The sequence below is a fragment of the Coptis chinensis genome, chromosome 6 (genome assembly GCF_015680905.1).
Source record: "Coptis chinensis isolate HL-2020 chromosome 6, ASM1568090v1, whole genome shotgun sequence".
Classification (NCBI taxonomy): Eukaryota; Viridiplantae; Streptophyta; class Magnoliopsida; order Ranunculales; family Ranunculaceae; genus Coptis; species Coptis chinensis.
In genome coordinates, this window is record NC_141461.1 from 3,399,017 (window position 1) to 3,423,647 (window position 24,631).

Genomic DNA, 24,631 nt, shown 5'->3' on the forward strand with positions numbered 1-24,631 from the left:
ATAATGAATGGTTTTCAAAGTACAGTTAAACATGATTTTTGCATTCTTCTTTTATATGGGGCTTGAGAGGCATTACACCATATAAAAGTTCAGAAACTAGACTATTAGAGTAGTACTGCATAGTCAAACAAAGATTGAAAGGCAACAGCATGAAACCACGTTGTTAATGACAGTTTCCATGGAAAAAATTAATTGAGGAGATAAGCAAGAACAAAAGGAGGGGATGCAAACCAAGATTATGAGGAGGGCCAATTTTTCGATGTGAATTCAATTGATTCGAGAAATGGCCAAAAATAATTGACTTCACGTTATGTTGGTGATTGGGGATATATACTTTACTACTGTGGAAAATATTTGGCAAAGTTTGTTCGTGTTGAACTCTATCTAGCTCTGTATCACGAATTATTGTAGTTCTTTTCTTTGTCTGTGTGCCCTGCCTATGGCATTGGAGGTCCAAGTCTGATACTAATAGTGTTCACTTTCTAGATCATTCACTCTTTAACAATTATTCTGATGTTCAAACAATGGACTACCAACTATGTTTGGTGATAAAATATGATTCGGTATTACTCTAAATAGATGTTGGCTACTAAGGGGCACTAATAACCAGTAAGTAACCGTTGCACAGCCCTCCCCATGTGTGGGAGGTGGATTCCAAAGTCATTCGCGCTAGGGAATTTTTACTGTGTAATTATATTAGGCCCTATATCGCTGGTGACCATAGCGTCCAGGCATGATTTTACAGCTTGATCAATTATCCTGTAAAATTGGCCAGTGACGTTCACTTTCGTGCCAGATGGACAATTACGTAGCAGCTTAGGTAGAGTTTTAGTGTAAAGTGAAGGTGATCGGTCTATGAGTTCATTGTTTGACACCACAGTTGCTTGGGAACTAAGCAACAACCTCTTCTTTCCATTCAACCTTGTTCTTTATATTGCAGTTGGTCATCAACCACTAACATTCAAAACTCAAAAGGCGTCAGATCTGACGTCAAAAGGTGGAGTTGTTTGTGGTGAATTCTTAGTTTCCTGAGATGGCATGCCACCAATAATAGAAGATCCAATCTCATTTACTTCATCCCCAACAGAGTGAAATAGGCAATAACAAAGGAAAAATGCAAGACAAAGTGTTTGGAAAACATTTATGTTGTGTACTTATTTAGAACCAAAATGAGATTAAATTATCCAATTCAAGACAGTTAATATTTGGTAAGATCTATGCGCTAAAATGGAAATATTCATGATCATTTTACCAAAAAAAAAAAAATTGTTAATGATCTAGCCTCTAGGATCATGTTGTTTGAGAGGGAAAAAAAGAACTGTGGGAGTAGAGTATAATTCGTTGTTGGATAGCACATTTGGACAAGTAGACAACACTCATATCTCCATGTTTACTGAAAATCGCACATTGTTCCCTTGCATACCACATACATTTTTAAAATGAATCAAAGATAAATTAAAATTAAAATGCCATCTTCGAATTTGGCAAGAACAAAACCGGTTAATGGAAAGAACGTAAATATAATTTAAGCAGAGAAAACAATTCTATACAAACAGCTAATGAGTGAATATACTGCATTAATCCCTTGAACACCTTTAAATACCCCATATGTTAATTCTCTGGTCTTCAACACAATTTAGTCAAGACACAGCAATAGCATTTTGTTTTCCGTCTTTGTGGCCTTTTCTGTCTCCTTCCTGAATATGGAGAAGAGGCCATGCAGGGGTCGTCAGAAGATTGAAATCAAGAGAATAGAAAATGAAGCCGCACGACAGGTAACTTTCTCAAAGCGTCGCGCCGGTGTATTTAAGAAAGCAAGTGAAATAAGCATCCTATGTGGTGTTGACACTCTTATTGTAGTTTTCTCACCAGCTGGGAAGCCCTTCTCTTTTGGACATCCAAATATTGACTCTGTCCTCGATCGAGCCCTCAGTAACCCGGAGTCGTTTTCTTCAAATCACGAAGACACCGCATTGTCCAAGCTTGTTGATGCTCATCGTGTTGCTCGAATACTGCAACTCAATCGAGAATATGAGGAAATCTCTGACCTGTTAGATGCTGAGAAGAAAAGAGGAGAAGAACTGAAAAAGTCACTCAAGGAGAGTAACAAAAGGTTGAAGTTGGACTCCATTGATAAGCTAAGCCTGCGTGAACTGGTGGGGCTGAAAGCTTCCATGGAAGAGCTGAAGAACGATATTTACCAGCGTGCATTCGAGCTAAAGAATGTGTCTTCACCAGCGCCGATGTTGAACTTAAATTATCCAGTCAGGATGGTTGATCCATACAATTCCTACAACTTCTATAATGCTGCTACTGCTCGTCTTGAATATGATTTTCGTTTCGAACGCAAGCTGTTCTGATGTTAGCTGGTTCTTTTGTCAAAGATAGTTCCAATTTAGTTATTTGTTGTTCTTTCTTATGTTTGCTGGTTCTTTGTTAAGGATAGTTTCAATTTAGTAGTTTGTTGTTGCAGTTGATTTCAGCTAGTGTCTTTCTGTCCTTGCTTCAACAAGTGTTTCAGATTAATAAAACGGAACTATATATTTCGTTTTGTGTACTCTATCTCTGTTTTGTGTACTCTATCTCTGTTCTAATGAAAATCCTAATAACTGTGAGAAAAAAGTTCGCTAGAATTTCCGTTCTCTATTAGAACATAATTGCAGACTAAATGGAGGAGTAGGCAAGAATTAGCAGGTGTTTCCATTACCAGAGTCCTACCAAAAATATGCAAGTTCTTTACGTATTGCTAATTCTTTGGGCAGCTTCCAGCCACTGGATGCAGGGCATGTACAATGGATATATAAGCGAGAAATTGATCCCTGGACCGGAATTTTTTTAAGAACATACTCTAATACAAATCTTTACCAAAAACTAAAACAAACCAAAACAAGTAAAGTGGAATGCCAAAAGGTAACTCGTTTCTGAGTTGCATATACACCACATCAATAAAAGGCACATTTTTGTCGTGAAAATTCCAACTGCGAACAAGAAACAGTTGGATTAGGAGAAAGTAGTAAGTCTTAACTAAGTTGGTAATTATGCAATACTAGCATTTGTTGGTAATTTTTAAGCACTGGCTTGTTTTTGCCATGAGTTATGAAATTACACATTGTATTTTTATCATGATTTTAGAGCAATCAACTGGACACTGGCCTGGCCTGGTCTTAGCATTCCTATCTCATGGTGCAGTCGTCAAATGATCATCGACAGTCATGACCAGCATGTTTTGTTCAGGGCTTAATTTTGCGTACTTGTTCTAAACAGTTAAATTAATTTCAACAATGCAGTAACACTTATCCACATAGGACTCATTCATATATACTTCAACACTTAGGCAAAAATATAGCTTTAGACTCCAAGATTTCTAACGTTTCTTTTGGGGCGGAATATAGACTTCTCTGTAGAAATGTCATGCTGTTTGTGTGCTTCTAATCTGGGCCGCATCGCCTCGCCCAGCCATTCGACAAAATCAGATGACTCCGCGACTACGCCTAGGCGCCACTTGTCCTGAGTAAGCAATAGTGTGACTAAGACGATTTTAGAAAAATCACGTTACTTTGGTAAGATTGATTATTATTAAATAATGGATGCCCCTCTTAAAAAAAATGACTAATTAACTACTGCAAAATTCTAGAGCCTACACCAAAATTTGAATGTTTATGGTTTTTTCTGGAAAGAAGCACAAAGTTTTTCAAATGGAATCTTTGACATTTTTATTATTGTAAGGCCAATAAAGAATTTTATTGTGGCACCTAATGTGTATCAAATTCTTTCCAGTTTACCTCACAATTCTCAAAATGTGTTAAGAAACTCTATCTGAAAGAATAAATTTGATTTGTACACATGTGGAAAGAATAAGATTTAGGAAGTACGAAATGGATTTCTATAAAGCAACATATTGAGCCTCTCCAATTGTCAAGTTCTTCTCAGCAACCTTTCAATTTGTCCAAACCATATCCTCTCTTCTTGTTTTTCTCCTAAAACAATGACCAAGTACAAAGCGGGGAAGGGGCGAAAAAAAATCCAAATACGTAAAATAGAGAAGCGAGAGCATTTGCTTGTAACTTTTTCAAAGCGAAGTAAGGGTCTTATGAAGAAAGCTAGTGAGATTTCGACGCTATGTGGAGCAGAAACTGCTATTGTTGTATTTTCACCTGCGGCCGATAAACCATACTCTTTCGGCCACCCCAGTTTCGATGCAGTGGCAGATCGGTTCCTTAATGACAATAAGGTACCAGCATCAAGTCGTGTTCCTGAATTTTTCCAAAGTTATCGCGATGCTGGAATAAGGGAACTTAACCAGCAGTGTGAAACATTACAGGCCAAGTTAGAAGCAAAAAAGAAGGAAGGGGATAAGATCAAGAACGGAACTAGAGAAATGGAGAAGCCTTACTTGCTGCAGGTTGACATAGACACTCTCAGTTTTCAGGAACTTGAAACACTAATGGGCATGTACGATAAACTGAAGGTGAATGTGACCAACCAATCAAATGAGCGGTTCGGGTCGTCATCGTATTCATATAAGACTTGCAATCTGCGTTCAGATTTTGGTCCATTCTCTTCAAGTACAACTATCCGCTTGAATGAGCAGATCGAATTCACTTCAACTTCCTTGACTCGCGATCGTAAAGGCAAAGGTAAAGCAATTCAAAAGGTGAACAACCGCTCAAATGAGCGGATTGGGCCCTATTCAGCAGTCACGGCACGCAATAAACATAGAGACATTGGTACATCATTTCCAAGTGTGACTAACCGCTGGAATGAGAAGATCGGGTCCTCATCGACATTGGGGGCTAAGAATCTGCAAAGAGGCATTGGTTCATCGGTTCCAAATGTCAGGAGTGAGCAGATTGGATCCTCATCAAGATCACTGGCTCCTAATCTGCACAGGGGTATTGGTCCATCAGCTCTGAACGTGACTAAGGCTCCTGACGTGCATAGAGACATTGGTCCATCAGCTCCGAAAATGTGCAGCCGATGGAAAGAGTTGGTTGAGTCCTCGACTTTAATGGCTCACAATCAGCAATCAGGCATTGGTTGTCGACCATCTCCAGATCTTACCTACCGCTTGAATGAGGGGATTGGGTCCTCGCCAACAGTGATCATGGCTCCCAATTGGCAAAGAGACAGTGGTCCGCAATCAGATCCATACACGGCCAACTGCATTGGGTCCTCGTCTACTTTCAGGGTCCCTGTTATGCATAGAGACGTTGGTCCATCAGCTCCAAATGTGCCTAACCGCTCAATGAAACAGATTGGGTCCTCTTCAATGTATGTGACTCAGAATCGGTGTGGAGGCATCGGTCCAACAACTCCGTATCTGAACAACCGCTCGCAAGAACTGATTGGGTCCTCGTCAACTTTCATGGCTCGCCGTCAGCATAGAGGCACTGGTCGTTCTGCTCCAACTTCAGCCAACTACCCCTGGAATCAGGGGATTGGCTATTCCTCCACACTCGCAGTTCCAAATCTGGATAGAGGCATGGGCCAATCAGTTCAATACGTGGCGAACAGTTTGGATGATCGAATTGGCTCGTCGTTGACATTCATGGCCAACAGTCTGCACTGCTTTGTTGGTCCATCAGAGCCAAATGTGACCAACCAACCCAATGACTTGATTGGGTCCTCAACTTCATACATGGCTCCCGATGTGCAGGAGCTTGCTGGTTCATCAGTTACAGGTTGGACTAATCCGTCTAATGAGTTCAATATTGGGTCTTCATTACCTGTCCTGGCTCACAATGAGCATGTTGGTACATCAATTCCCAACGTGCCGATCCAATCTATTGAGTGGATGTTCGGGTCCTCATCATCATACGTTACCTCTAATCAAGGTATGTTCAACACACCTAATGAGCTAATGGGAACTTCAGCGCAATTCAAGGATGCTCATGTTGGCGAATCTTTTTGTCCATCAGTTTCTTTTGAGACCAACAATTTCAATGAGCTATTAGAGCCATCGTCATCCTTCATGGATTCAAATCTGGACTTATTTGTTGATTCATCAGTTCCCAATGAGTCTACCTATGTAAACAATGAGCCAATTGCGCACTCAGATATGGCTCCTAAGCAGGATAGCTCTGCCGCTCCATTGCTTCCGAATGAGCTGATTTGGCCCTCGTCGCCGCCAAGGTCACACAATTTGGATGGATACGTTGATGCTTCACAACCGGTAACAGATGAAAATCAAATTCTTTCAGGCTTAAACAATTATTTGGGTGATGATGATAACAAAGTAGGAGGAGTTATCTAAAACATTTTGGCTTGGAGAGCAGCTGACAGGAAACAGAGTTTGTAGTATTATCCTAATTTGTTGCTTGGAAGTGGAACTATGTTTGTGCGAGGTGATGAACTTAGCCACCCCTACCCTCCACTCCCTGAATTTCAATGTTGTATGTTGTATTATGGGTCTGATAGTTATGAAAAATCTTCTGCGAAGAAATATAAACATTTTTTCATGTTTAGTTTTCAGAATTATTTAAGATGTCAGAATTAGCACCGCCTCGAACTACAAATTTCGTATTGGACTTGGAATAATATGATGTTCTTTCAATTCTATTTGTTAGGGTTCACCACCTGGTGCATCAGATGGCTAAACGTACTTGATTATCTATCATCGAAAGAGAAAATGGTTATTGCAAATATGTAATAGTATATCAATAGTTCGATACCATGATCAAGTATAACTCCGACCATGAATTTGCATCCCGCGTTCCCTTCGGTGTCTCTCATCTTCCAGTAGAGTTTTAAGACCTTAATTATTTAGGTGGAGAGGACTGGCTGCGCATAACATCTATCTACCCACTGGACACTTGCATTTGAGTTTAAGTCCTCAACATCTTTCTCCAAGAGATCAAACTAAGGTTATTGGTAAATAACTTTATTAAGTCTTAGATGAATGAATTTAAGTATGCGAATAATATATGCTTCAGCGCGCAGAAACTACTTTAGATAATACTACTGTATTATTGTACTACAACGCAACAAAGTTGTAGATTTGAGCAATGCTTTGGCATTTTTTGTTATTAACTTGGAAGCAAATTAGTTCATATTGATTTCAAAAAGATCTTTCAATAAAGATCGATTCAAAAGAGATATTCTTAAGGAAGTGAAAATAGCATCGTGGCTGTCCAAAGCCACTATGCATAATACTGTGCATGAACTGGCATTCCTTCACAGATTGGGGGTCACTTGCAAGCCTACAGTAGTTCCTATAATCAAAGAAGTCAAGTGGATCCTGCCAGAAGACGAGGAGATAAAAGCCAACACCGACGGCTCCTCTATTGGCAACCCAGGTAATGGAGGTGCGGGTGTTCTCTTTAGGGATAAAGAAAATCAGATACTAGGTGTTCTTGCACAAGGGCTTGGAGTAGTAACAAACTTTGAAGCAGAATATTGGGCAATCATCTTGGCAACAGAACATGCCGTGCGTAGAGGATGGCTGAAGTTATGGATAGAATGTGATTCATTGGTTGTGGCTCAAAGCCTTATGGGAGAGAACACGCCATGGAAGATCAGAGCAAGATGGAAAATAGCTACTTCGAAATTTAGCTCCTGGCGAATAACCCATATCTTTCGCGAAGCTAACTTTGGAGCTGACGCTGCAGCAAGGCATGCTTCAACTCTTGATAATAGACAAGCTGTTTGGAGTGACATTCGACCAGGTTTTGTCCCAAGAGTGGAGTGCCCCTTTCGATCCTATTTTAGATTCTGTTAAGTCAGATGAAATGTAATCTTATTATCTCTCTGTAACACATTCTTTTATTCATAATACTACTCCTTACTTGCGTGCAAAAAAAATAGTTCATATTGATTTCAAAGAAGATTCTAGGCATAAGGGACACTCCTCCCTGATATAGGACATGACCAAGAAAGAAGGATACAGAGAATCTGAGACTTCAAAATGCAGCTACTTGGAGATACACGTCTATATTTTCTTCTTTGCCGTACTACAATGGTGTCCAATACACAGGAGAATTAAAGTCGTGTAAATGGTTCGGACAAACTACTCTTGTGGCTGAACATCTACAGGCGATCTGACTAATCTTTAAGAAAGAAATAGAATAAAATTTGGGTTCCATTATTTTCACCTGCTAAAACTATGTATTTCTAATCCCAATTTCCAAATGAGAGAACGTGGTTCCAAATTGTGTATGACATGCAAACGCGATTCCAAATTGCGTAGTAAAGGAAAACATGATTCCTAGTAGCTTATGGAAGGAAAATGCTGTCTATCAGTGTCTGGAACTGAAAATTGAAAATTCAGGTCTCTTGATGGAATACAATAGCCACAATAGGCAGAGGATATTAGATTTCTTTGAATGAGTTGAATTTTTGTGAGCATGTTCATCATGGTGGGGAGATTATATCTAGAAAAATTCAGCCTTTAATTTAACTTTTAAGTCCACGATTTTGCTTGGATTAATTTACAATGCGGCTAGAATGTGGCTACAGTGAATGTGCGTGCCTCTATCCCTCCCCATATATATATACGCACAAACTAACAATAGAAAAAACAAGTGCAAGTGAGGTACTATTTTGATGCAACATACAAGAAATTCAGCACATTTCTCCATCTGCAGATGGTTATATGGATAAAATGCACACAACAAAAAACTAAAAATAAAAAGTAATACTAACCTTAACGCCGCAGGACAAAAAAGTTTAGATCAAACATCATATCACAAATGGAATAACATGGAAGTGTGGAAAGCCCTGAAATGAATTTGAAAGCAAGATGTGAGTGGTATAAGAACTTCTTCATATCATATATACATGGTATCCAAAAAGAAAATCAGAAATACACAGATTAAAGCATCGTTGAGTGGACAAAATAACACCTATAAACTTCTGTGAGACTTGAGAGAGAATGTCCTTGTAACTTTGGAAAAACGTATAGGCCTATAGTAATGTCCTTGGCGAGTTCATCCATTGTTATATAATTAACAAATTCACCTCACTTTTATGTTCAAATTTGCAAAGAATAGTTGGACAACAGGCTGATAACCGGTCATACCATACCTAATCAGCACTGTTACCTACTTAAAATGTATACATTGCCAAACTAGCAAAGCCAGAGCACTTCACTGGACTCCCTAAATCTGACTCTCCATTAATTCCGACTCCATAACCGGATATGAGTTCATGGTTATCGATTAGGGAGTCCGTTTAGAGAGTCAGTTTTCGGGCGTTCGCGCCTTAAAGTTATTGTTCCGAGTTTAACAATACAATAACCAGGGATTTTCACTTAAAGTGTTTCTTATTTGTGATTTTGTGGTAGAAATTAGATCGAAAAGTTATTACGGAAATTCTTTTACTTATCAGGACAGCCTCGATTAATCCTGTGTGATAGGTCTATCCGTCTATGTATTTGTGTCACTCCAACTCAAGCTTATGAATCGGAGTTGACAAAAACGGAAAGCATTAATTGAGACAGTACAAATTCATCGTGTTTTAAATGTTTAGAGCCAAAAATGGAGCAATTTATGTCAGTTAACATTTGGTAATGGCCAAATTCAAGTAAGGAAAAAACTAATGGTGCATTGTACACCGTTGGTAGTGCAATCCAATTAGTGGACAAGACTTATCTCCATGTGCACCAAGTATCCAACGGTCGACACTGCCCACTCACATTGTTTTCCAATAAGGACATTGCAAATTTGGTATGAAGGAAAGAAAAAGCTCTATATGGGCAGCACATAATTATGAGTTAAGGTACCAAAGAACAGCTAATTTGCTAAGTTGTTGCCTCAAGCCTTGCAATTGCACCTTTAAATAGGCATTAGGTTCACTCCAAAAACTTCAATCCACAATTTTAGTCCATGAAGTGAGCAACCAAAAACATCATCTAGTTTTCCTTCTCTTGTTTCTTGTTCATTTCTTATGATTATGGCAAAGAGGCCAAGCAGAGGTCGTCAAAAGATCGAAATCAAAAGGATCGAAGATGAAGCAGCGCGACAAGTTACTTTCTCAAAGCGACGCGCTGGTCTGTTCAAGAAGGCAAGTGAACTTAGCATCTTATGTGGTGCTGAAACTGCTGTTATAGTATTCTCACCAGCTGGCAAGGTCTACTCTTTTGGCCATCCATTGATAGAAACTGTTATTGATCGACTCCTCACCCCAGGCTTATCTCCAAATACGGGTGACTCATCCTTATTGACTGGCGACCTTGTTGGTGCTCATCGTGCTGCTCGAATACATGAACTCAACCGTGAATTTACGGAGCTTTCTAATCAACTTGAAGCTGAGAAGAAACGGGAAAAAATGCTTAAAAAGTCGATGAATGCGAATGAGCAACATTTCAGTTGGGATTCAATTGATAAACTGGGACTGCATGAGCTGGAGACATTGAAAGCTGCTATGGAAGAAATGAAGAAAAATGTTTATTACAAGCAAGCATATGGGTTAAATATGAACTCCTCTTCACCTAGATCGATCTTGGATCAAAAGGCAGTCAGGATGATTGATCCTTACAACCCTTGCTACAACAATGCTACCAATGTTTCTCATGGATATGATTTTCTTATCCAACGTAGGCCCTTTTAGTAGCTTAATTAGCTTATCTATATGTTGCTATGTTCTGCAGTTGGTTTTCAATTAATAATACTTCTGTCTTTGTTTCAAAAAAAGGTTGAACGAAGTATGAAATATCGAATAAAAACAATTTATAACATTTGCTCTCTTCTTTCTATGTCACATTTTTATTCCTTTGCAATGATTTGTTGACTATTCGTTCAAGAGAACTGATAATGGACAAATAAATTGTTATCAGTCAAATAGTTTTGAGCCAGTCCATCCAGCCACACACACACACAAAAAAAAGTAAATTGAAAATGTCCAGGTTATATCATGTTGTGGCGTTGTGCCACTTTCCTATGAGTTCAATACTTCAATTAGAGGGTTGTTAATCAACAAATTACAATTTACAAATCCCATTACCCAAAAAAAAATACCCTTATCAATTCTTCTGTAGAAATTTGCCTATATATACGTTTTCTAAGCGCTTGAATGATGATAAATAAAAAAACGCCGCTGCCGGGGATCGAACCCGGGTCACCCGCGTGACAGGCGGGAATACTCACCACTATACTACAACGACTTAATTGGTATGTAGTCTGAGAAATACATTAAACATATCAATATCCGAGTTGGATCATTATTAGGAGCTACTTAATGTTTAGCAACAAACGAGTTAGAATTAGAGTTAGAGTTAGTTAGATTCTCAAGTTCCCAAAATGCCACGGTATAAGGTGATATATGCTGAGATTATGATAAACTACTTCCTTATACACTATAATTTCATTAATTCAACATAAGCAACATTTTGTATTATGGCATAATAAACTTTAAGTAAAACAAAATAACAAATGCCAAAGGATCTCCACTTTAATTTCTAAGTCTATTTACTTTACAAGAAATTGGTCCCAAGGCCCATTTTCAGGTGAAAATAACTCTGAAAACCAATTTTCAAGTAAAAATAACTCGTAAGGACCCGGATTTTAAATAAATGTTTTTTCAATTTTACCCTTTCTGTCATTTTGGTATGAATAATGATTGTTTATACATTATGTTGTTGTATGAACAATGATTGTTCATACCCAAATAGGTTAACATACTTCATACACTATGTTGATGTATAAACAATAATTGTTCATAGCTCATGTTAAGGTATAAACAATGATTGATCATACCTCAAATATATATAAACAATGATTGTTCATATGAACAGTGATTATTCATATCTCAAATAGGCCTGAACAATGATTGTTCATACTCCAATATGTATTCCTACTGATCATATATTATGTTGAGGTTATCCCCCAAAAAAAAAAAAAAAAAAAAAAAGTATGAACAATTATTATTATAGGTTAATTCATTGTTCGAATTATACCTTTTTTTTTTTTATAAGTAGACTTTATTGAGAGAAAAGTGCAAAGCACAAGATACAGTACATTACATAGAAGAAAAACGTAAGTGAGAACTTCACCTAGTTACAGAGACAGAAAATGGAAAAAGATAAAAGAACACCAACTATCCTCATACAAAGTGATCACCGATAACACTTTGTCAATCTCCAAATATCACAGGACTCCATTCTAAGATTAGATCCTTAAACCTGTAGTTCCTTCTTTGTTGAGTAGTAGACAACCAATGCCATAACAACCCATTGATCTCTAACACAATATATACTCCGAACTAATAATGTTTTACCACTGAAAATACGGTTATTTCTCGTCTTCCACAACACCCACATGGTTGCATACGGTAAGAGACGTCATATCTTGTTCTCGAAGCTCCCTGATCTTCTCTTTGGCCATAAGGTTAAGAATTCTTGTACTGAATCAACTTGTGCTAGAAGTGGAAAGGCTATGACCATTGGCTGTAGCAGTTGTGCCCATGCCCCAAGAGCAAAAGAGCAATGCAAGAAAAGATGACAGATGCTCTCATCAAACATATTGCACATAGAGCAAAGTCGACGCACATTTGTACCCCTATGTGTGAGTACATCAGTATTGAGAATGCTTCCCAAGATAACTTCCCAAAAGAAAAGTCTCACCTTCAAATAAATAGGAATCTGTCATACCAATTTATGGGGAAACGAGGGAATAGGTTGGTAATATAATCCTGATTTCTGCCTTCAGCGATTATAACATAGTACGTAAAAAGAGCTCACCGATAATATTCCGCTCTTAGTCGAACTCCACCAGCACCTATCATCTTGTTCAATAATTACCATTGCATCCAAAATTGCAGTCAAGTTTGCATATTGTTGCAGCTCCCAATCATTACAACATCTCCTAAGAAACAAGTTCCAAGCCACTTGATTGTTGTCCATGTGTGCATACTCATGAACAAAGCCCCTTTTGTTAGTTGATGCTTGATAGATTAAGGGGAATTGCTCTGCCAGAGCTCTGTCACCAGCCCAACTATCCAACCAAAAGGAGCACTTGTTACCCCTACCAACTCTGAACTTAATTCCACACTTAAAGATGGGTAAAATATTAAGAATGACTTTCCACAGTCCACAACCGTAACATTGGTTTGTGTTATTCGGCCACCTCCTAGATTCAGAATACCCATACTTTGCAGTAATAACTTCACGCCACAAGGATCCCTCTTCGGTTAAATACCTCCATAGCCACCGACCTTGAAGGGCCTGATTCATTGTCACCAACTTTCGTATCCCCAACCTACCCTCCTCCTTAGATACACAAACCTTATTCCAGTCAACAAGATGATACTTCCTATGATTGTCAGTAGAACCCCATATGAAGTCCCGAATAAGCCATTCAATAGCATTAGCAACACCTTTAGGGATTGTGAATAAAGACATAAAATAGATGGGTAGGCTTGATAAGACAGTACTATCTAGAATTAGTCTTGCCCCTTTAGAAAGTAATCTACTTCTCCATCCACCTAGTCGTCTTTGTATATTCTTAATCACTGGTTTCTACACTATTTTATTCTTGTAGCTACCCCCCAGTGGCAGTCCCAGGTATTGACATGGTAAATTATCAATGGCACACCCCATAACTTGTGCTAATGCATTCATGTTGTCAACCTTACCCACCTCAAAAATCGATGTCTTAGACATATTGGTTTTCAGACCAGACACGGCTTCGAAAATATGAAGTATAGCTTTGATTACAAGCATTTGTGATATTGAAGCTTCCAGCAAGAACAAAGTATCGTCTGCGAACTGAAGAACAGCTATTTCTGGACCGCTAGGAGCTGGTTTGAAACCTTTGATATACCTCAGATTTGCTGCTTTCATAACCATTTTAGTAAGAGTTTCCATTACCACATTGAACAAGAATGGAGAGACCGGGTCACCTTGGCGCAAACCCTTTGACTTCTAAAAAATTATGTCAGTGAACCGTCCACTAAAATCGAGAAAGAAGTTGAAGTGATACACCTCTTAATCCAATTCCTGTACTTCTCCCTGAACCCCATCCTTTTCAGTAAGTAGTCTAGAAACGACCAGTTTACATGGTCGTAGGGTTTTGAGATATCGACCTTGCATAAAATGTCATTTTCCTTATTCTTCAATTGAGTATCAATGCATTCATTTGCAATTAATGGCCCGTCCAATATTTGTCTACCACCAACAAAAACACTCTGCTGAACTGAAATGACAGAAGGGAGGACAATGCGAATCCTGGTAGCGAGAACCTTAGAGATAACCTTATAAATACCACCAACCAAACTTATTGGCCTATACTCCTTTAGTGTCTGAGCTCCAAACTTCTTCGGTATTAGCGTGATAAAAGTCGAGTTGTTCCTTCTATCCAAAGTGGCTTCATCTTGGAATTCTTTTACCACGGCCATGATATCTTTTTTAAGGAAATGCCAACATTTCTTGAACATGCACATCTGAAAACCATCAAGCCCTGGTGCTCTGTCACTCCCAAGATCTGTAATAGTTGTCACCACTTCTTTAGTAATTTCAGCCTCCAACCCATTTGCTTGGTCTTCCGAAAACACATTAAACTCAAGGTCATCCAGGTCCGGTCTAACCAAAAGATCTTCTTAATAGAGAGACTCCTAATAATCAACTACATACTCTCTAATATGTTCTTTGTCGCTGACCTCTGTGCCATCTATGATTAAGCTGTTGAGGTTGTTAACTTTGTTCCTTGCATTTACTGTTTTATGGAAGAATCTTGTATTGTTTTCACCCTCTTTAAAGTATTTCGTTCTTGATTTTTGTCGCCATGATCGAATCTCTTCCTTTCTCATGAGGACTTGGAGTTCGCATCTAAGATCAGTTTTATGAACCTCCTCGTCAAAGGTTAGAGAAGATATCTCCTCTTGTCGATCCAGTGCATCGATCTCTTCATACTTATTCTTTATAAGTTCATCCACTCTCCCGAAACATTTCTTGTTCCGTACCCTTAACTTATTCTACGAACAATGATTGTTCATAACTCATGTTGATGCATGAACAATAGTAATTGTTCGAGGTATGAATAATGATTGTTTGTACTCCAATAGGTATGAACAATGATTGATCATATTTCTTACTGACCACATATTATTATGTTGAGGTATGAACAGTGATTGTTCATAACTCATGTTGAAGTATGAACATTAATTGTTTCGGTTAGGTCAGGCAGTTTATTATTTCGCGTCAAGAGTATACTTGACCTTTCATCTACAAGAGCCATTTTTAATTTCGCATCAAGAGTATACTTCTTTTCATCTACCCGGTCATTGTTGAGTCACTAAAAAAAAAGTTATGAGAGTTACTTTTTCCCAAAATCTGTATTGGAGAGTCACTCCCTTTACCTTTACCTTTGGTATTTAAAACTAGTTGCTATGTTTGTCCTGTTTGTAGTCTTGTACCATATAATTACATAGATCACGAAACCGGCCATGCACAGATCGAGTTCAACTTATTTTGCACTAAAGTTTCCTAAACGAATATATAGGGAAGATACTATAATCTATCTTCAGTACCAATCAAGGATACAATTTGTAAAGTTTACATTTTAATTTTCTCATAAAGGTAACTTAACATTTTTGTGATAGCAATGTGCATGTTTTAAGAAACACAAGATTGCAGACAACCTTGAGTTTAGTCACGTACTATATATAAACTAATAAACGTCTGTAAGTCTGTAAGTCCTAGCGTCTTGCTCGTCAAACCTTAATCTTCTCTCTTTTGACTAAACGAGTATGAGTAAATTAAAGAAACCAAACATGGGGCGCCAAAAGATTGAAATAAAGAAGATTGAACAGATAGATCGTTTGCGAGTTGCCTTTTCAAAACGTCGAGCAGGGCTAATCAAGAAGGCCAGTGAGTTATGTATCCTGTGTGGTGTTCAAGTTGGCATTATTGTTTTCTCTCCTGCTGGCAAGGTCTACTCCTTTGGCCACCCAAACGTCGAATCAGTAATAGATGGTTATGTTACTGGAAACGATGTTGCATCCTACATAGATCCGTTCTCAGGAAGTGCTAATGGTATGAATGAGTTGGAAGTACTAATGAGACAGTTAGAATTCGAAAAGAAACGAGAGAAGATGCTTGAGAATGCGAAGAAAGCCGGGTGGGATCAGTTTTGGTATAATGCTCCAATTGAAAATCTTGAGTTGGTACAACTTGAACAGATGCGGGTTTCAGTTGAAGAACTTAAGATGAAAGTGGTCAAGCGCTCCGATGAATTATCCTGGAATTTTATCAATACAGAGGTGTTTGATTCCTTTGTAACTCCAGCAACACAGTATAGCAGTTGTATTGTTCCTTCATAAGTTGTGAGACACAGCTGTGTCTCTGTGTAGCTAGTTTTTTAAATTCTTACATATAAGATAACAGGGTTCAATTTTTATCTTGCAATACCATGGTCCTGAAGCTCCAACTTTTATAATCCAATGTCATGTTCATGAAGTTTCATATCTAATCTTTGTAGCTAAACTTTGAGATTCATTTAAACTGATGATGTTCAAAATATATGAAACAAATCATCAATAATGATGTATTGCGAAGCAGACTCTGAAAATTCTGTTTATGTATATGCACTCAATATCACGCCTAGGCCCTGTTGGGAAATACTAATATAAATCGATCCCTACTACACAGATAATTTGTATTTGAACTCACTTCAACTTCAGACAAATTCTAAATATTACAACACAAAGATATACGTATACCGTAGTTCGGCCAATGGTGCCTACTTCCACAAAAGCTAATCATTTTATAAAGTGAGAAGATTACAATTACTCCTTTCTATCTTTCACCTTACTAGATCACTCATCTTTCTTTATAGACTTGTCTTTCTTTTAAGGTTATCTCTCAATCTTGATTGCTTTCAAGATTGGGTTTTCTCTCTCTTGTGTTGCCTTGGTTCGTGTGTAAGTTTTGCCAAAAACCCCAACTTATATTGCAAACTCGCGGTTTCACAAAAATAGAATTCTGCCGAAAATAGGCATGGGCGCGACTCGCAAGCGCTTTGGCCAATGCCAATGTCGGCGCCGCACGCCCTCAATGTACTTTCGAGTTATTCGGCGCATGGGCTGATGCGCCTTTAGGCAAAACCAACCTGGCTACAAGGCTCGGCTTTCTTCGCATAAACCGAACTTCTTTTTCTCTCCTCATGTGAGGATAACTCCAACAGGCCCAACACCCCCCAGCTCTAAGCTCGCGCACCTACTATCACCCCCCAGCTCTAAGCTCGCGCGCCTACTATCACGTAGCCTGCTAACCAGTCTGCGGCTTTTGATTCTTGTCCATTAACTTGGACTTTATAAGGATTAGAATGTTTTTTTCTTCATAAAGGATTAGAATGTGGTTGGTATATCCGTATATGTATATATACAGCTCCCTTCTATAGCAATGACTTTGGCTACCAAAGACGTATTAGTTAAAAATTTGTAAAAAATTCAGACTCAACCAGCCTAGTAAAGTGACAACCAAAGCCATTGATGTATTTTTTACTACTGACGTTTACTATAAAAATTTAGGATAAGATGTCCAAGAATTAAGAGTCAAGACTGTTTAAGTGTTTAGTATAAAACTCAAATCGTAATCACCATTCCATTGTAGTCCAGCCCGGTTAGGATATCTGGCTTTCACCCAGACGACCCGGGTTCAAATCCCGGCAATGGAACGATTTCTTAAGTCTTTTATCCTGTTATGGAAATGAATTTAAAAACGTAACAAAATTTAAGCATACAGAATCAGGAGTTAATGGAGATTTTTCAATTTTCTTTTACAATTGTCCACACGGCAGACCATTAAGTCCCCTCAATATCTTAACCCATTTGGTATACTTTGCACATTGCCTTCTAAGCCAAGCTGGCACTCTTGAAACATACATGCCTTTTCCTACTCACTTTTGTTTCGAAGATGAACTGGTTCAATCTAGTGTCCATACGAGTCTTTATGTTGTGTGTACATTGGAGTTTTTGCTGGCTTAGATAGCCAGTACTAGGAACTGAGGACTAAACTTAGACAAAATATCTATCAAAGAAAATGAAAAATCAGGAACTTGTATAATAAGAAGATTATTGAACAGCACAGAAAACTCAGAAGAGTGCTCTAGGAAGTATGACAGATGCTAGTAATGATTAAAATCTCCACCTTCAGATTTAACAACTGGAGCAAGTGGTGTGTTCACTGTACAACTGCAAAAGATCAACAGCTTCTCCATTCATGTCTCTTGAATTTCCCCTTTGGGCCCGAGATTCTTCAGACAACAACAACAATATAGAACAGAGAGCCAAGGCCTGCCACCTTTGTGGCTTTGACCTGAAGTTCATCTCCCACATATTATATATACAGAAACCTGCATAGAAGCCCCTAGTCTTACTTTTTTGGGGTTGTATACTCCAACTCTTAAGATTTCTATCTATCTCGGAACAGCAAAAATGTACGACAGCCTCAAGAAGTCACAACACTCGACGGCCAAAACCTGGTACCAAGTTTGAAATGATCCAGGAACAGATTCATCAAAATGGCTCATTTAGAAAATGGAATAGCCAAGCCACAAGCATTCCAATTAGCCACATTCCTCTACAATTTGGATCAGGAAGAGAAGCTGCAGCAAACAACACACAGTCAGAAACAAGACTTGAAAATCTGAGGAACACAAGGTCAAAAAAAAGACCAAACATTTATTCACAAATGCTACCATCTGTACCAATAAAAATACTAGGCGGGACTCCATATAACCACTTAACCTGGATCTTTTTTCAGAATAAACATATTTAAGAAGAGTGTACAAATTTGAAGAACGGATTTGGTGGCTATGTCTCATCAACACTATGAAGCACAAAAGTTTTACATAAGGTTCCCATCACTTCGGTGACAAACCTTACTGTCATAAATGTGTCTCTAAATATGCTGAAAATGACCATGTCAATATAAACACAGAAAAGAAATGATAACTTTACTGGTAAAACCAACTCCAAGATGCGAAAACTCATCCAAGGTACAGAAACAAAAATAAAATACAATTTATATAAGGGCAATAGCAACTCACAGGATGATGATGGTGATATAGGAGACGAGGCCTGTTCCGGTGAGACTGGAGGTTTTACTTTCCCGTCGTGGTTGGGGCTGGTGCCATGGGAAGCGGCAGGTGTAGGAGGGAAATCTGGTGCTACCTTTGGCATGCGACCCAAAGGTAAAGGACTGATGGCATGAGGAGGAAAGGATGGAGGAGCTGATCGTTCCGAATAAGATGTTGGGACAGGACTTGGTGCAACCGAAGGGCGACGGCATGGGATCTGTCTTGGTGGGTGAGTTAGCATTGAAGGTGCAGGAGATTCTGAATTTGGAGGAGAAACAGGTTGAGGAACAAATGCAGGAACTGGCGCATGTGAGAAAGAAGCACCACAGTGCGAACACGGTGAGAGACCCTGATGACCACCTGATGGAGCTGGAGCTGGAGCAGGAGTTGGAGAAATCAATGGTGCAGAATGGTGAATTCCCTCAGATGGGGAAGGGGGTTGTGACGGAGAGGGAGAAAGTGACAGAGATGGAGATGGAGATGGAGATGGAGTTGGGCCTCCCGGAGATGGATGGACTAGTGTACGATTCAGTATAGATGATAAGCTGATCCCTTTAACTTTACCAAACACAGAGTGATCAAGGCCAAGATTCTTTGAGGGAGGAGATTTTGTGATGGTCTGTGCCAGCTGCTTCAATCTTTGTGGAAGAAGAGAATGACTCCCAATATCTGATATAACAGACGCTTGCACTGTAACTGGGGGATCCACTGTTGATCCATTACCATTTGTCAACTGCACATATATATGCTGCAGCCAAATAGGAAAGTTAAACCTTGAAACATCACTTGCAACCAATATAATATAGATCATGTAACCAGTTTGGAAAACCATAAGCACAAGGGTAATTACCTCATAAGGCCTCAAACGCAATCCAAACTTTAGTTCTTCCTTAAATTCGTAAAACGACTCCTGTATTTCAGAAATTGAGTTGTTTAATGTGAAGTTAAAAAGGACTTGTGGTGCCTTGAACACGGAAGCAGTTGGCCCAGGGACCACAGTAATTCCCCCCGAGAACTTTAAAATCTCAAAGGATGATGGCTTCCCGAAGATGGAAGTTGTCAAAGACAAGTTCAGTTGCCGAAGAAACAGCTCAACCAAAGATGACTTCAGTACACTAAGAGACACCAAATTTATTGGAACATTGTTTGGATCAGGAAGAACACCAAACACCACATCGCTCCAGTTTGAAGTAGCAGCTTGGTGCATAGACAGGAGAGAAACCTACAAGAAAAAATATTCCCGTATGAAATAAATACATTGGCGTCAACTGGTTTAAAGAACTCTATATAAGCAAAGGTATGAACTGATACCTTTGTGTTGGGGACACCTATTTCCTCCAAAATATCATCCTCTAGTATGTCCTTGTGAGCAAGAACCAGTGAAACTGGCTTTTGCAATGTGAAGCTTGCTTTAACGGTAACTGAACAAGCAACAGTCAAGTGTCAACTATGGAATGAAGGAAATACTATTAACAGAAGGAAACAAAACATAATATGAATATGAATATGAAATAGATATCCCAGGACTGGACATTAATTTTTCCTTTTTGATAGGTAAAATTCACTTTGTAGTTGTGATATAACAATGATTGCATAGAGTACAATGCTCTAGGGTCCAAGTAGCAAGGAGCTACTTGACCTCAACCAAAATCCCCAAATAACAATAAATGGCTCATCTCACAAGCACATCCAAAATTTTAACTAAAAGCAAAACAACAAAAGATCACAAACATGCAGAAAAACAAGCTAGTTTCACGACACTTGTGTCCATGTTTGTGCTTCCTATACCAAGCTAACGATAAAAGGGGAGAATAATCCATTCTAAAGGTCCAAATGTCACACTGGTGCAACCTTACCGTTACTTCTATGCATAACCTCACTCTTCATTGACATAGAGCTCTCCTAAAATACATCCAATCCAGGTATACATTGAACTACATCTTATTTTAACAATCATTTGAATTGTGAAACAAGTCGAGACCTTAATCCATGAATTTCGTCATTCTTGTCTCACATCAGGTAGGAATTTGTTCTAGATCTAGGATATATTTCAATGATTTACCACTTACATGGATATATGGGAACGGTATAGCACTTAGTTGTGTAAGGTCTTTCAAATACAACCCCTGCCAATGATGGGCTTGAGGCCTTGGGTGACTGGTGACATGATTGACACATGGTACGAGGTGGGTCGTTATACTCGTCAAATATAAAAGAGACATCAAAAGCTCACAATTATGTTAGGTGTGAAAGTTTGCCTCAGTACAATTTTGTGTAAACGTATCCCCCCTTTTGCAAAGTAGTTAGAGTATAACTATGGTCCTGAATAACAACCAACAGAATCTCAATGTTGACCTTTTGATATTTTTTACCAATAACAAGATAGGTGTGTTTTTGGCAAATTCGAGTGTACTCTAACTCACGCAAACTAACAATCAAAATACAATAATAACAAAAAAATAGTCTGAATAAGCTAACAATTCATAATACTTTTATTGGATTTTTTGGTAACACATAATTACTAAAAAAAGTTTCAAAAATGGTTAATAGGATTCACTCAATTCCTTAACATATAATGGCAAATGGCGGTACTACACCGAATTAATACCATATAATACAGCATTACTGCAACAATCAGATTCTATTATATGGCAATATCCAATGCGATAATTAAACTGGTAATTATATTTATATTTGATAACTTCTCCACCAAGACCAAAACAAAAAAGATAACGAAGACGGGCTTCCTACTTTGTATGGAATAGAAATTACATCTACAAATACAAATCAGTATTTCCTCATATTTAAACTCCGATTCCAAACAAAATCCGCGACACCTACAAACACTAATCACATTCCTAAACTGAATAATTAATTAATTAATTAGCTCACCCTTCACAAACCACACCAAAATGCACAAACTCCATTACATAATATCACAAATTTCTTCACAAAAACACACCAATTCAATCAAAATAAGCACACCCTAAACAAGACAAAACCCTAAGAACAAGGAAGAAAATAGAGTCATACCATTAAGTTTATCAGCTGCATGTGCATCAAACTGAGATGCAAGCCTATTAAAAGGAGGGATCCAGAAAATAGCAGAGAGAAAAAGAGAAACACTCAGAATCAAAATGAATAAACATTTGAAACTAAATGATTTCTTAATCCTTATAAACCCATTTGGAAAACACCCACAACAGCCAAACTCTCTAGAAGAAGAAGTTTGAGCTTGGGCTTGATTATTCCTCTCTTGTTGTAATTGTTCTTGTGTTTGATATATTTTCCCCATTTGTAAAGCATCTGGAATACAAATTTTAGATCACCCCTCTTTCTTCCAAGAAGAAGAAGAAGATGGAGAGATGGAATGCATGTTAAATGTTTGATGTTATTTCTAAACTAATAAAAAAAAATACATTTAAATATGAAATAGTTTAGTTTTTGTTTTTGCTACTGAGCGTTGAGGAGAAGCAAAGGTGAATGTGAAAGGAGGAGAGAGAAATTATTTTTTTCTACTCTCCACACTTCACTACTACTACTGTACTACCACACTGTTTCTACTGGTCCGAATTTTCAAAAAAAATTTACCAAATATTTGGCCTGGGCTACTGAGGATATCTTTCGTAGGGATGAGAGTTTGGAGACCGTTGGATGTGTGATCTAACGGTCTGGAAATCAAAAACAAAAAAAAAATTTATTTTTTATTTTCGGACCGTTAAATAACGGTCTCGAATCTCATCTCTATGAAGACACCTCAGAATAGACAACCTCTTATTTTAAAATGTAATTGTTAGTTTTGACTTTTGATGATAATTAGGTTGGGATTAGTGGGTCAAAGGTATTTATTACTGTTTTTTTTATTCATTCACCACAATCACCAGATGCAAAAACTAGTATGGTGGTTATTGTGGAATGTGTACTTATGTATGTGCTTTATGAATTACTAATTTTACTTGAGTGCATTCTATTTATATGTATATGTATATGTATATGATTATAAGAATTGTGGATATGCTTATTAGTGTCGGTTACGTGTGTGTGTCATTGGATGAAAATGGTGAACAAGAATTCTACTTTTCTTACTGCCTCCACACCTACCTGCAATGGTAATGAACTAAATCAATTCATATATGGTTGAGTGAATGTTAAACATTATATTGCTAATATGGATTTCACAGTCATGTAGACATGTAGTAGTTCTTTCAAAGAACACACCAAACCATATCTACCTTCGACCAGGACTATTCTTTAGGGATCATGATAGTGTCACAGTTTTGACTGCCACTGGCGCCCCACCGACTAATTAAAAGTTCAAATATTGTCACGAAAGTAGTATGAATGGTTGCAATTAACTCATAATTCATGTGATATGATTATGTGAATCACTCATTTTGTGAACTAGCTCCAAGGGACTGAAGCCTTGTCTTTATTAAGATTAATATATGTGGGCCTTATTTTGGACCCATCAACACCATCTACGTAGGCCTACCTTTTGGTGGATTATGGTGTTATGGAGCAATAAATTTAAAATAAGGACTGTTATCGTGATACTATCATGCATATATGTCAAAAATTGACAATGACCTTGCGATAGCTGATAATCTAACCCTCTCAAAGAGTGCAAGTATTATTTTGTTGGGTTAACGAATATTATCCATAGTTCGGTTCTCGAAATTCCGACAAATCTAAAAATCGGAATTTATTAAATTTCGACTCCTATTATATTTGGAATTTTAGATGATTTTGAAATTTCAAATATTTCAATTTTATATTTGGAATTTCGTTTTTTTGAAAAACCGAAATTTCAAGCAGAATTTCAAAGTTTCGTTCAGAATCACGAACTATGATATTATCCCCCACTACCCACTAGATGAGTCAATCTAACCCTCTCAAAAAGTGCAAGTATTATTTTGTTGGGTTAACGAATATTACCCCCCACTAGATGAGCCAATTAGGATTTCTCCCGTACTAGATGACTAATTAGGGTCTTCTTTCTAAATACACCAAAAAAATATCAAATTGGATTGACCGTGTTTTTTTTGTGTGTATTTGGGAAGATACCCTAATTGGTTATCTAGTAGGAGTGAAATCCTAATTGGCTCATCTAGGAGGTAATACTCGTTAACTCTATTTTGTTTAAGTGAAATTTGTATTACATTAAGTGTTTGTTTTTTATTGGCAAAATGTATAGGCAAGTCTATTTTAAAAAAAATCGGTAACTCAATTGTGTATAGCGGGATTCAAACCCTAGACCTCTGGTATCATCACCCAAAGGTATTACATTAAGTTTTCAAAGGGCCTAAAATGAAAAAAGCAGTCCAATTTGGTGACTTACTAGCAATCTCGAAATACTAGTGTAAATACTGTGTCGCCATCAAATAAGATCCATGTAAGAACGTAGAAAATCGCAAATTCTTCTGCAGGATCCTTCGAAATTACTTAATACAGAATGAAAACAATTAATTAAGTAAAAGGTAGAGCATTATTTTCTCCAGAAGGTTTGGCAATCTGTGGTCGTAGAGCAAGTACCCGCAAATAACCAAACAATAGAGCAATAATTGTTATGTTGAAAGATTCTTATACAAGCGGTATACTTCTAGCTTTGTGACCAATTTTAA

At 37.9% G+C, this 24,631-nt stretch overlaps 5 protein-coding genes and 2 non-coding genes across 7 annotated transcripts; 5 read left to right on the forward strand and 2 right to left on the reverse strand.

Moving 5' to 3' along the window:
• Window positions 1–1,703: 1,703 nt before the first annotated feature.
• Window positions 1,704–2,360, forward strand: LOC147490795 (agamous-like MADS-box protein AGL29). Its single transcript, XM_086567113.1, has one exon. The coding sequence runs from the start codon at window positions 1,704–1,706 to the stop codon at window positions 2,358–2,360; it is 657 nt and encodes a 218-aa protein (XP_086423239.1).
• A 1,524-nt stretch (window positions 2,361–3,884) lies between these two features.
• LOC147490796 (uncharacterized) lies at window positions 3,885–6,575 on the forward strand. The gene has a single exon (XM_086565576.1). It carries the CDS (start codon window positions 3,986–3,988, stop codon window positions 6,251–6,253), a length of 2,268 nt encoding a protein of 755 aa, XP_086421702.1. The 5' UTR covers window positions 3,885–3,985; the 3' UTR covers window positions 6,254–6,575.
• A 3,122-nt stretch (window positions 6,576–9,697) lies between these two features.
• On the forward strand, window positions 9,698–10,675 carry LOC147490797 (agamous-like MADS-box protein AGL29). The gene has a single exon (XM_086565830.1). It carries the CDS (start codon window positions 9,883–9,885, stop codon window positions 10,543–10,545), a length of 663 nt encoding a protein of 220 aa, XP_086421956.1. The 5' UTR covers window positions 9,698–9,882; the 3' UTR covers window positions 10,546–10,675.
• Window positions 10,676–11,026: 351 nt separating this feature from the next.
• TRNAD-GUC (transfer RNA aspartic acid (anticodon GUC)) lies at window positions 11,027–11,098 on the reverse strand. The gene has a single exon. It is a non-coding gene; the product is annotated as a tRNA-Asp (tRNA).
• Window positions 11,099–15,702: 4,604 nt separating this feature from the next.
• Window positions 15,703–16,251, forward strand: LOC147490799 (agamous-like MADS-box protein AGL61). Its single transcript, XM_086567115.1, has one exon. It carries the CDS (start codon window positions 15,703–15,705, stop codon window positions 16,249–16,251), a length of 549 nt encoding a protein of 182 aa, XP_086423241.1.
• A 1,281-nt stretch (window positions 16,252–17,532) lies between these two features.
• Window positions 17,533–17,606, forward strand: TRNAE-UUC (transfer RNA glutamic acid (anticodon UUC)). Its single transcript has one exon. It is a non-coding gene; the product is annotated as a tRNA-Glu (tRNA).
• A 361-nt stretch (window positions 17,607–17,967) lies between these two features.
• On the reverse strand, window positions 17,968–22,758 carry LOC147490801 (uncharacterized). The gene is made up of 5 exons (XM_086566618.1): window positions 22,044–22,758; window positions 20,322–20,431; window positions 19,861–20,232; window positions 18,981–19,758; window positions 17,968–18,536 (listed from the first exon to the last, which is right to left on the reverse strand). Exons 1-5 carry the CDS (start codon window positions 22,303–22,305, stop codon window positions 18,448–18,450), a joined length of 1,611 nt encoding a protein of 536 aa, XP_086422744.1. The 5' UTR covers window positions 22,306–22,758; the 3' UTR covers window positions 17,968–18,447.
• Between the last annotated feature and the right edge of the window lie 1,873 nt (window positions 22,759–24,631).